Source organism: Athene cunicularia, assembly GCF_003259725.1.
Source record: "Athene cunicularia isolate RWA chromosome 3 unlocalized genomic scaffold, athCun1 chr3_part1, whole genome shotgun sequence".
Classification (NCBI taxonomy): domain Eukaryota; kingdom Metazoa; phylum Chordata; class Aves; order Strigiformes; family Strigidae; genus Athene; species Athene cunicularia.
This window is the reverse complement of record NW_020799097.1, coordinates 6,787,160-6,797,984: the sequence shown is the minus strand read 5'-3', so window position 1 is coordinate 6,797,984 and position 10,825 is coordinate 6,787,160. Positions and strand designations below refer to the sequence as shown.

Here is a 10,825-nt window from a genome sequence, read left to right as displayed (position 1 = left end):
GGGTCTCAGTTTTATTTAATCATCAATTATCAGCCTCACCACATGGAGAGGACACAACTCTGTCGTGAGCACCAATGACAAATGACTACCTTTTGAACCATCAGGCTACAACCTTCAATTCTATTCAAAGTTGACCTTAAAAATTTGAATCCATAATAAAGCCCCGTATTCCTCTACTACTGTGATCCTAACCAGAGCACAAGCTAATTGTATGATCTGCTCTACACAAGTGGACAAAGCAGGTGCCCCAGTTCTATTTTATCATTTAATCGAATGAGATCCATGAGCACTTAGGTTAAGATTCTGCACTTAAATTACAGTACTGCATGCTTGAATGTTTATGTCTTGCTTGATTCAGGAAAACATCTTTCACTTGAACACATGGTCAGTATAAATATGTCTCTAACTCCTGCTCAAATTGGAGTCACAGTGTTTCTTACAGAGCAAGATATTATTCAGTAGTGGTAAAACTATGTCTTCAAACAAATATAATTATGGTACTGAACAAAAAATAAATAACTTTAAATCATATGAAACATGTTTATCATGATTCCAGAAGTTCGTATTTAGAGTTTACTAAACCTCTGAACTGTTTAAATAGCACATGTTAAGATACAAGTACTAGATATACTCCCTACAGTGGAATCAAAAAATATTTTATAATCTTTAAGAATGTAAAATTCAGTCCTACAACATGTATGTATCCATTTCCAGGATGACCCAGCAGCAATTCTGAAAAGAGTACATAATTTTAAAAAATAAAAAGCTTCCCCAATTGAAACCACGGGAAGGATTCATGCACAAACTGTGAATTCATCTACCCTGAAATCTGGCCCGACTAGCGGGTAACTCTGACAGTCTTACCACCAGCTCTGCTCCAACTAATCTGCATTTATAGGGCTACAGTACATCTGCCTTACGTCAGACCTTAGTTACAATAAACATCTATAGATACCAGCCAAGGTTTGTCTGGATGAAGAAAAGAATAAAAGCTGCAGGAAAATGGTGAGAAGATTGTTAATGGCTTCATAATCAAACCTGGAAATACAGTAAAGGATGCCTTCTGCTCTGGATCCATTCTTCGGCACAACTTGCAACCATAGCCAACAAACAAACTTGTGTTGTACTGAAAGGTCTATAGAAGTGAGAGCACTCAGCTTCTTGTGGAAAATTAGCACAAAATATTGTATGGGTAAAAGACTGTACCTCCAGTAGCTCTGTGAGTTCTCTTAGTATTTAATCAAATTTCTTTTGCTAAAATATTGCAAAAGAGGAAACAATGCTTTCCTCTACTCAGTTTAGGAAATTCAACAAAATTCAACCTCTGCTACATTGAATATCATTTGAGAAAACAGCAACTGCACTGCAGAATGGGAGTGCTGGGACATGCCAACAAACATCAGATTTCTTTAAACATTTATGATATTATTGTATAAAACAAGATTAACATCACTACAGATCAGCTACAAAAGTTCAGTTCACTATGGCAGGGAATACACGTTAAACACAATTGTGAAATAAAAGGATGATAAGAAGCACCATTAAACAGGAAAACAACTGAAACTCTTTCATATATGTTTTCTTTCCTTAAAGGAACAATTCAGAAGAAAACTTCAAACCTTCATAACTTTCTTTTTCTTAATGAACTGTCAACACAGATCCGTGTGGGAGACTCTGATTTGCAAATAACATATTTTTATAGTATCATATTCTTCCCAAAGAAATGACATACAAACATCAAAATCATTATTTTAAGCATTAAAAATCTGTTTATACTGGACTGCTAATTTCTGGTGTGTAGTGATGCCTCTACCTTAAGGTAAATCTGAAATAGAAAAAGAAGAGAATGGGAATAATTATGGCTCAGATCCAATGCCACTATTTTGGCAGCCTTGCTCTGCAGGTCTTTTCAAGGCACATCGTTTTTTTACTGAGTGTATTAGGAATTTACAAACTTTGTTTTAGCAGGACTGTCATTCTGCTAAATCATTCCTAATCCTCATCCTTCCAGGGCTTAGTGTTTAAAAATTGGATGCCACTGCACTTGAGAAAGACTTCTCTGTTACATATGCTGCAACTTTTCTCATTAATTCATGAGGTTTTGAGTCTGGTTTCACGCTTAGGATTGAGGAAGGATTTGTCATTTTATATTAAATAGTGGTATCATAAAGAATGGTAAAATGTACAACCTAAGGTAAAAAAAAGTCAGTTACCATTCAAGAAGTCAAACCCGTCTGCTTATTGCCATCACATTTCATTGTAATTTTGGCCAGGGAATGGTAAAAAGACGTGCAAGCTATTGGTTCGCTCAGTTTGGCTTGTATGAGATTAACTTCATTTAGGTTCTGCTTTTTTTATTACCAAGTCATTCATGGTTCCAAACTGTTTAAATTAAATTAGCCATTGAACAAGAGACCTTGCCCCTCTCATTCACAAATGCTGACCGTCTGTGGTATATAAGTGTGGCACTTCTGATCTTGCCTTGCCTAAACCCAAAATATTTCTGAATACTGTGGCTTGTAGCCACATGAGTTGGAGAGATATTCACAGGGGATAATCAGTGAGATAACATATCTCCAACGGGTGATTGGGAGCCTTGATAAGCGAAGCTCTGACTCAGATTTGTCCTCTGAGGAATCCTTCCTGTCATGCTCCGGTTCTCCAGTGAGTGCAGTAGGAATCTAGGGAGATTAGCTTTAGCAAAATAAAACTGGCCTTTGTGAATACTTTCCTTTTCATGAGGAAAAATTCATCCAAACTATCACTTCTGTTAGCGCTAAAAAAAAATAAAAATATTTTAAAGGCTCTGAAGTGAATACAATTTTTTTTTTTTCTACAAATGAATCTTCTCTGTTTCTTTTTCCTCTGAGTACTTAAAATATTTGCCCAGCTCTAATAGCACTATTTTAGTCAGGATGGAAAGAATTACACTGTACATAGGACTAGGGAGTAAAATAAAACTGTCATCATGTTTTAATTTATTTACAGAAAGAGGAACTTGAGACAGTATGATTGTTTTCATCAGGTTTTCATTCACTGTATGTGAAATGAGTCTTCATACTTCCAGTTGGGTTTCATTCATCGCTGTTGAGTCCCTGTGTGCAGATATGGTATACATCCTACGGGAAGGAGAAAGCACAACAATCATTTTGTTCGTACCAAGCTCACAATTAAGTTCCTAATTCTGGGAAGTGATTTTTCCAGATCATTTTGTTCACTGCACAGCCCTAGGACGGCCAACATGGATTCAGGGTGAGGGACTGCGTGAAACCTCCTTCCTCCTTTAGAGTGATAACATGGAGGTTAAACACAAATCCAGCTGCCAAAGGTTCACTGAGGGCTACTTTGGATTTGTCTAAAACTGCAGAAGGGCTTTTGTTAAACTAAATTCAGCACCTCTAACACTTACAACATATGAATCCTGTATATTCTGCAGATGACATAAATCTGTGTGTAAGATTATAGAAATATTTGCTAAGGGAAGTTGTGGAAGCTGGAGATATTGACTCATTCTCTGAACAATATACTGAAAAATGCTGGAATTGGTAAGGGAATAAATAATATGAATGATGAAATCGGCCTTCATGCCTTAAATAAGTGCTTACTGAAGCACGCATATTCTAGGCTGTCGAAGCAAATTACTCTACTGGAATTGTATGGATTCACAGTCACTTATATGTGGAAGGACATTTGTGGCCTTTATATCAGTCTACACTGTCAGAATAACATCCATCATTATCTCATTCTTGTTCAATCACAGAAGTAAAATGTTTGTCTGGCATAAGGCAGAACTAGAAGCGTTTTTCCTCCAAGTGCACAGTTTCCAGGAACTCCACTGGTGGTCAGAAAAGATTTTGCCAGAAACGTGCAAATAGCTGAGAGGCCTTTTTATGAGACCTTATTGCACTTTGATTTGTTTGGTTTGGGATTCTTATGGTGTGAGCAGTACCTGCAGGAACTGCAGGATTCAGGAACTATTCAGGAACTTTTGTTTCTCCCTGCCAATTCTGTGGCAGAAAGCATAGTATTAACAGGTTCATTACATAAGGAATGAACACAGTTCTCTTCCATTTACTTCACTGGCAGTGGAGGTCATCAACACGTTGTGGAGGTAACCCATATGATGACATGAAAGAAAAGGAACAGGAGGAGGACAGGACTGATCCAGAAAACACTAAACCCAATGGGACTCTTTCCAGCTGTATATCCAGATTCCAACTGGATCCAAAAGAACCATCTCCTTGCATATGGTTTTATACCTAGAGTAACTTTACAAAACTCCATGGCAAGAAAGACCCTGAATAGGTCATGGTCAAAAAGAAGAAATAAGATTCAGAACGCTGTGACTCTTGGTAAGATCTTAGTGTGGTACTTTTTAGAACATTGCATACAGAAAGGTATCCGACTTTTTAAAGAAGAAATTACCTCGGTTTCTTCAAAGAGCTCTTCTTCTGCAGTGTCTTCAGTCCTCCTGACTGGCAACAGGCAAATTTACAATCAATGACCTGGTAGATAATTGGGTTGTACATCGCTGCTGACTTTGCAAGCAAAGTTGGTACCACTGAAAACTGAATGGGAACTGAATCCGGCTGTCCAAAGGCTGACCACACTGAGACCACGGCGTAAGGGATCCAGGCAATGAGGAACCCTGCACAGATCAACATTGCCACCTTGTGAGAGGAAAAGAGAAAAGAGAGAGGTTAATCTAGCAGTGAGACACTGACAGCATAGCACAGAGCTAGGCAGAATGTAAGGGAACAGGCCACAGAGTAGAAAACAAAAAAGATAACTTGCTTCAGTTAAATTTACAATATGAACCAAAGCTGTCACGCGAGTCTCTATCGAGCCTCTGTTTTTCTTTCACCTGACACAGAGCAGTTAATGAGTCAGTTATCAGAGACCTTTAAAAATGGTAAAAGGTCTGGCTACACATGAATAAAATGAATAGGATGCCAGAAAATAATAATTCTTTTACATTAAATTTAAAGTATTTAACGAGAAGAGTCCTCTCAAAACCTGCAGACTCTCTTTTTTAGGATAATGTATAATGTGGACCTGTGAAAGTTTTTAAAAATCTTAGCAAGATCTTTGAAATGAACATAGGTTAAACTGGGAAAAATTCCTGCAGGGTTTCTTTTTGGTTTTGTTTGGGGTTTTTTTCTCTTTTTTTTTTTTTCTTATTTGAGGAGCCTCTTACTTCTATAGTCTCTTCCAACCAAATATTGTTAAGATTGTCAAAAAGAAACCCAGTTTCTTTTTCATTCCGTAGTGAAACAAACATGAAATGGGAAAACAAACCCCAAAAAAATTAAGTGCAAGTCTTCCAGATTCTGGGTCCTTTGAAATCAGATTCCAAAGTTCATAAAATCAAAGTCTTTGAAGAAGTTTGCAGGACTGAATTAGGTCCTGATGGTGTGTCGGAGCGAGGGACCTTGAGTGTCTCAGTAGGTGAGTTTGTTTGGGAGGGTATATTACTGTCTGCTTCTACTATAGCTCCTTCTGCTGTATCATCCAGTACCGGTCAATGATGCAAAACCAAAGGAACTGAGCAACAGAAGAAAAGAATTTGCAACACCCTAATCTAACACATGGCTTCTTCCTCCCTTGCAGGCTGTGCTGATGTCCCACAGAGAAGGCGTCAAAACCCAGTAGGACCAGTAACCTGCCACGAGGATGGACACTGTTAACAGGAGGAAGAAGAGAGAGGAGTTTTGGTAAACTAGGTCTATCTTCTGCCTGAACCCAGGAGGGGGTCTATGGCCTATCTTCCACTGGAAAAATGCCAATCAAGCAAAACCCTTTCAAGACAAATATGGAAAAATTGGGCATAAAGTTACTCAATAAGGCATGAGCTGTTAAGTCTCTGGGTATACCCACTCCAGCAGATAAAAAATGACTGTATTTACCTGGGTGAGCCAGAATTGAAACTACTGGGAATTTAACTCAGAGTGAGAACACCAGTACAATGTCCAGTTTTCTTTCTCCTAATATATAGCACAGATTATGTACTCCATTAGAATCTGTAGATGCTTTACAAAGCAAATTTCTACCAAATATTTAGGTTGCATTCTTGGTAAATGAGAAAAATCACTTCCTTAGAGCAGGAGGAAATTTAGTCATAGATATGTTTAGCATTAAATATTAAAGAAAAACTGTTTGGGGCCAAAATTTGTGTTTTATATACTTTACCTGAACCAGCCCGTCTGTACTCAGTCACGGACTGTTACAGCTTCAAATGACATCATGCAATAGTGCATAGTGAAGAACATATGTATTCTGCTGCTACAATTGACAGGCTGTTATTCTGCGCCCAAAATGATAACGGTACCCGTGCACTCATTTGCGATAAGGCAATTAGGTTTACAGCAAAAAATCCTCGGAAAGCACATGTTTTTTGGATATTGCATAGCCTTTTGTGGAGCCTTCATTTCCACATCTTGATGGTAATATTATTTTCAGGGACACATTTATGGTTGTTTTGTTGTCTGCCACTGAAGAAACAGTGCATGTGAGCCAAGGATCTCAAACACAGCCTGTTTGTTATAAATTGTGCTGCGAAGTTAAATGGGTTACGATGGAGACTCATTTTCCATATTTATATATATCTCAACATACTATTCTCCACTATAGATCTCAGATAGAAGGAACAACTACTAGTGTTTCTACTCCGATCACATTCAAGTTTTGCATGATCTCTCCAATATGACAAAAATAAATCTGCAACCTCCAATCAAAATTTGTCATTGTTCTTCAAATGAAAGGTCCTGAATAACTGCAAAACTACTGTACTGAAGCAACGCTTTGTAAAAGCAAGGACAGTTTTACCAGATGTATTAGCAGCATGGACCATACAAGTAGCTAGCTGAGTTTCTCTGATATGTTTAGACATAATGTCACCTATTGCTGTATATTATATAACTTCCAGTTCAACGCCCCAAAAATGTAATAAAATTTGATCAACCAAGCAAAGGATGCTGCTTGTCTCCCTCTTGGCATGGCATGCAGAGGCTGATGAATATTTACAGCTAAGGAATCCTGTTTCATTTAGCGCAAGTTTTTATTTTGTGATATTTCCTGGCACAATAACCAGTATCAGAAAGGATCATGCCTGTCACCATTGCCAAATAGAAAATAGACCAAATCAGAAAGGGTAAATAGGATATGGTCTGAGATGGAAAATTAATTTTATCACTTGAGTTCATTTTTATCAACAGCTCATGGCTGAACCTAAATGATAAATTATTTGCATAAAAACAATCGCAATGTCACAGGAGTGACTTTGGTTTATATCTTCATTGACAGAGGAACACAAGCTGTCTGAAAGTTTTATTTCTCTGCTACAATAATTGGCTTTTTATCGGTTTTTCTATTATAATTCCTGGGCACCTTGAATGCCTTAAAACAATTCTTCACAACTACACCTGAAAGCAAAGGGAATTTTACAATGAGGAACAGGGCCAGAGGGAGATGATGTGACTTGTGTAAGGTCACACAGGAAGGCTGTGGCAGAGCTTCAGACTGAATCACAATCTTGGGGACTCGAGTTCCCTAATCACAAAGTTATGTTTCAACTTTTCCCAACTTGACAATAATGGAGGAGAGTGCTAGAAGAACCACCTTCAGAGCGTTGTACTATCGCTTAGTGTAGGAGAGTACATGGTTGAAGTTCTCCAAGCCTGCTTTTATGACCTGACAAAGAAAACTGAGTTAAATCTTCCTACCTACCTTGGTCAGCTTCATTTCAAGTATGTGGCTGTTCTGAATCCTGGTATCATAGTGAGCAACCTCTTTGGTGGATGACTTGACTTTTAGAATGATTTTGACATAGGAAAACACAATCACCGCAGTTGGGAACAGGAGGCAAAAAAAAAGAATACTCAGAATAAAAGCCTGGCCAGCCACCGAAGCCTGCGCCAGCCACCAGTCCAGAGTGCAGGAGGTCCCAAAGGGCTCAGGGGCATAGCTCCCCACACCAGCAAAAGGCACCGTAGCCCAGAACGTAGCATAGGCCCAGATTATTGCCAGACAGATAAATGCATGATGTCTCTTAAGCCAGGTACCTGGAAGATAATTCAAGAGTTACAACCTCAGGTCCATATGTATTTGGCACAATTGAATATGTCATTCTACACATGCCGTAAGAGTTTGCTTGGCTGTTTGATAACAGCTGCTCTAGGGTTTGTCTTGCCTCCTTCCAGCTAAGCTATGTATAGTGACCTCTGAGCTAGCCACCCCCACTCACATCATACCTCATAAAGAGAAATACACACTCATAGAAAGGGCTCCACCTGCCATTAACTCAGATCTCTGCTTTAGGCTGTGATGATTTACAACCTGGAAGAGTCTGTACAAAAGTAATCCAAACAGCTAGCTCAGCAATGACCACGGGCACCTTGTCTAGTACTTTTGAAAATTACTTTGTGGTCTGTAAAGGCAAATTCATAGTGTGTGGTTAGATGAGATGGAGGCTCAACTCACATGAAGGACTAAGTGCAAAAGCTCACTGTCTGCAACCATATGATGCAACTTACGTTATTTCCTATTCTTACTGTCACATATTAACTGACTACAGTTTGACCTCAGGACACTTCTCAACATAAATCATTAGCCCAAATAACTTAAAGATAAAGCTTGACAGAGGAAATAACGTATATGAGGTTTATTTTCACCTTATCATTCTTTTCCAGTACAATAAATCATCATGTCTATATAGTCAGAATTATTTATAATTGGTGTTTTCCTGTATCCTTGTCCATTTGTTTTATTAAATGCTAATGGAATGCCTGGAGTAGAGGAGTGGAGTACTGCCTCTGATCACCTTGCATGCAACCCTACCTCAGCTAGAAAAAGCTTCAGTTTACAAGCTTTCCCTCATCACCTATGTTCAACATGTTGGATTCAGGTAGGACAAAAAAGTTAAAACCTGTCATTTACACAGACACTCAGACTACAGCATTATAACTGCCCCTTCTATCTTGGAAACTCTAATCTGTCTTCACTCCCCATCCACTGACACTGGGGAGCTTTCGTCACGGTTTTAGAATGACTTAAAACAAAACCAAGGCAAAATAAACAACTCTAATGTGAATCTGACTGGTGCCTCTTCCCTACCTGATTTTACTTTTCCAGATCACTGGAAGATGGACACTGACTGTTAAATTAATTCAAGAACAATTGCTGAGAGACAGGAAGGTGATTTGTTGTGTTCGGGTGTAGAAAAACTACAGCAACAATAACATGAGGATGAAAATTTGGCATTATTTTCACAGCTATTGTCAAACCACAGACATCTATTACCAATAAATAAATAAGTTGCTGCTTGGAGTAAAACAAAGGTGTAAGCATATAGTAAGGTGCTCCAGGTTCCTGATTAATTTAGGCCATGAACTTGCTTTCAGAAATTGTTCAAAGAGCTTCCAGGTTGCACTTCTTGTGGCAAGAGTCTTCTTATTCCTAGTCCTAGAGGAGAAGTAGGTCAAGGAGTAGCTCTTCATGTTGACACACCCTACTGGAACCAGGTACCTTCACATGGAAGAATGATGTAGGAAAGGGCAGACTCTAAATCCTAGGTTTCAGGAACATAAACCAGATCAGAAGTCCTTATACAGTAATGGCTAAGTTAACCACCTGGACTGAACATGCTAAATATGTTTATTGCTCCCTATCATTTTGTACAGACAACCATGATCAGATAGGCCTTGAGAAAAAAGGTTTCGAAACATTCTGTCTCTCTTGAACTAAGACATCATACTAAATACCAGAACTCACAGCATGAATGCAGCCAGTCATTAAATGTTTACTTCAGCTCAACAAGTCTGAAAAATTGTCTGTGGTTTGAGTTGCCACTGAACTGTTTTGATAAGACCTTTATAGGAAGAACTGGAATCCTGCTTAATGTGAATGGTGTATTTAAAACTCAGCTAAGGAGACTTTCCCTGCACTCACATCTCAGGAAATACAGCCAAAAACCAGGGCAAGTACAGATATGCCAGGATCTATGATAGCAGATCACTAAGGTGCAGTCCCACAGCTTTAACTGACAGCACACTCAGCTACTGGACAGTCCAGCATACTTACACTTCCCAGCTGCAAACATTTCTTATAACTTAACATTACATGGTTGATATTGTGTGTCATTATAATGAGAGCAGTTGTATGCCCCTCAAGACACTTGGGAAACGTGGTTTTTTATATGTAAAGTCACCTTGAGTATTCCCAGTATGTTGTTGGGGAGTTAGTCCCTTTCAATGAAAGAAAGATGTTTTTTTCCAAACTGTGAGAACATCTTTTAACTGGACAGAATGAAGCATATAATAATTCATATGCAGGAGACATAAGATATTGATGGATATGATGGTAACACCTTTCATTGCTAAATTCCTCTCAGGTTCCATCTCTGTATTAAAGACACATCTCTTATGACTTATTGCACATCCATATCTTTTAGATGTTTCAAATAGCTTGCCACATATCTTAAAGGAATTTAAGCATCTAATATGGGATACTTTTGTGTGTCAGATCATAAGACCTAGCAAGATGTGCAGTATTTTAATAAGTTAATGTCAATAGGCCTTGATAGACACAAAGTGATTTATCTATGAGTGATTACTAAAAACTCATGACTTAGGCAGACAGCAGAGAGAAAACAGTGATGGTGTTATGTCCAGCAATACAACTTTATCTGGGACTACTTAGGTCATACCTATATGTTCCTCTTATCTGTGTATTCCTTCTATATTTAAGAAAAGCATTTTGAAGAGTTGAAGTATGATTTCAGTCTAGAAAACTGTATCAATTAATAGGGGTGGCCAAACAGAAGGGAAAT

The 10,825-nt window shown here is 38.3% G+C and overlaps 1 protein-coding gene across 3 annotated transcripts in view; it reads right to left on the bottom strand.

The window, feature by feature from the left end:
* Positions 1-1,795: 1,795 nt before the first annotated feature.
* Positions 1,796-10,825, bottom strand: part of LOC113478690 (opsin-5-like) — a 29,818-nt gene continuing 20,788 nt past the window's right edge. For 2 of the 3 annotated variants that reach the window (XM_026846099.1, XM_026846100.1), the window contains exons 5-7: positions 7,726-8,060; positions 4,426-4,670; positions 2,846-3,119 (exon numbers count right to left, since the gene is read on the bottom strand). In XM_026846099.1, coding sequence (XP_026701900.1) covers positions 3,056-3,119; positions 4,426-4,670; positions 7,726-8,060 — 644 coding nt within the window. In that variant the 3' untranslated portion in view covers positions 2,846-3,055. Of the gene's footprint in view, positions 1,826-2,845; positions 3,120-4,425; positions 4,671-7,725; positions 8,061-10,825 lie in introns of those variants that run through there. The other variant, XR_003398114.1, reaches the window with a different exon arrangement.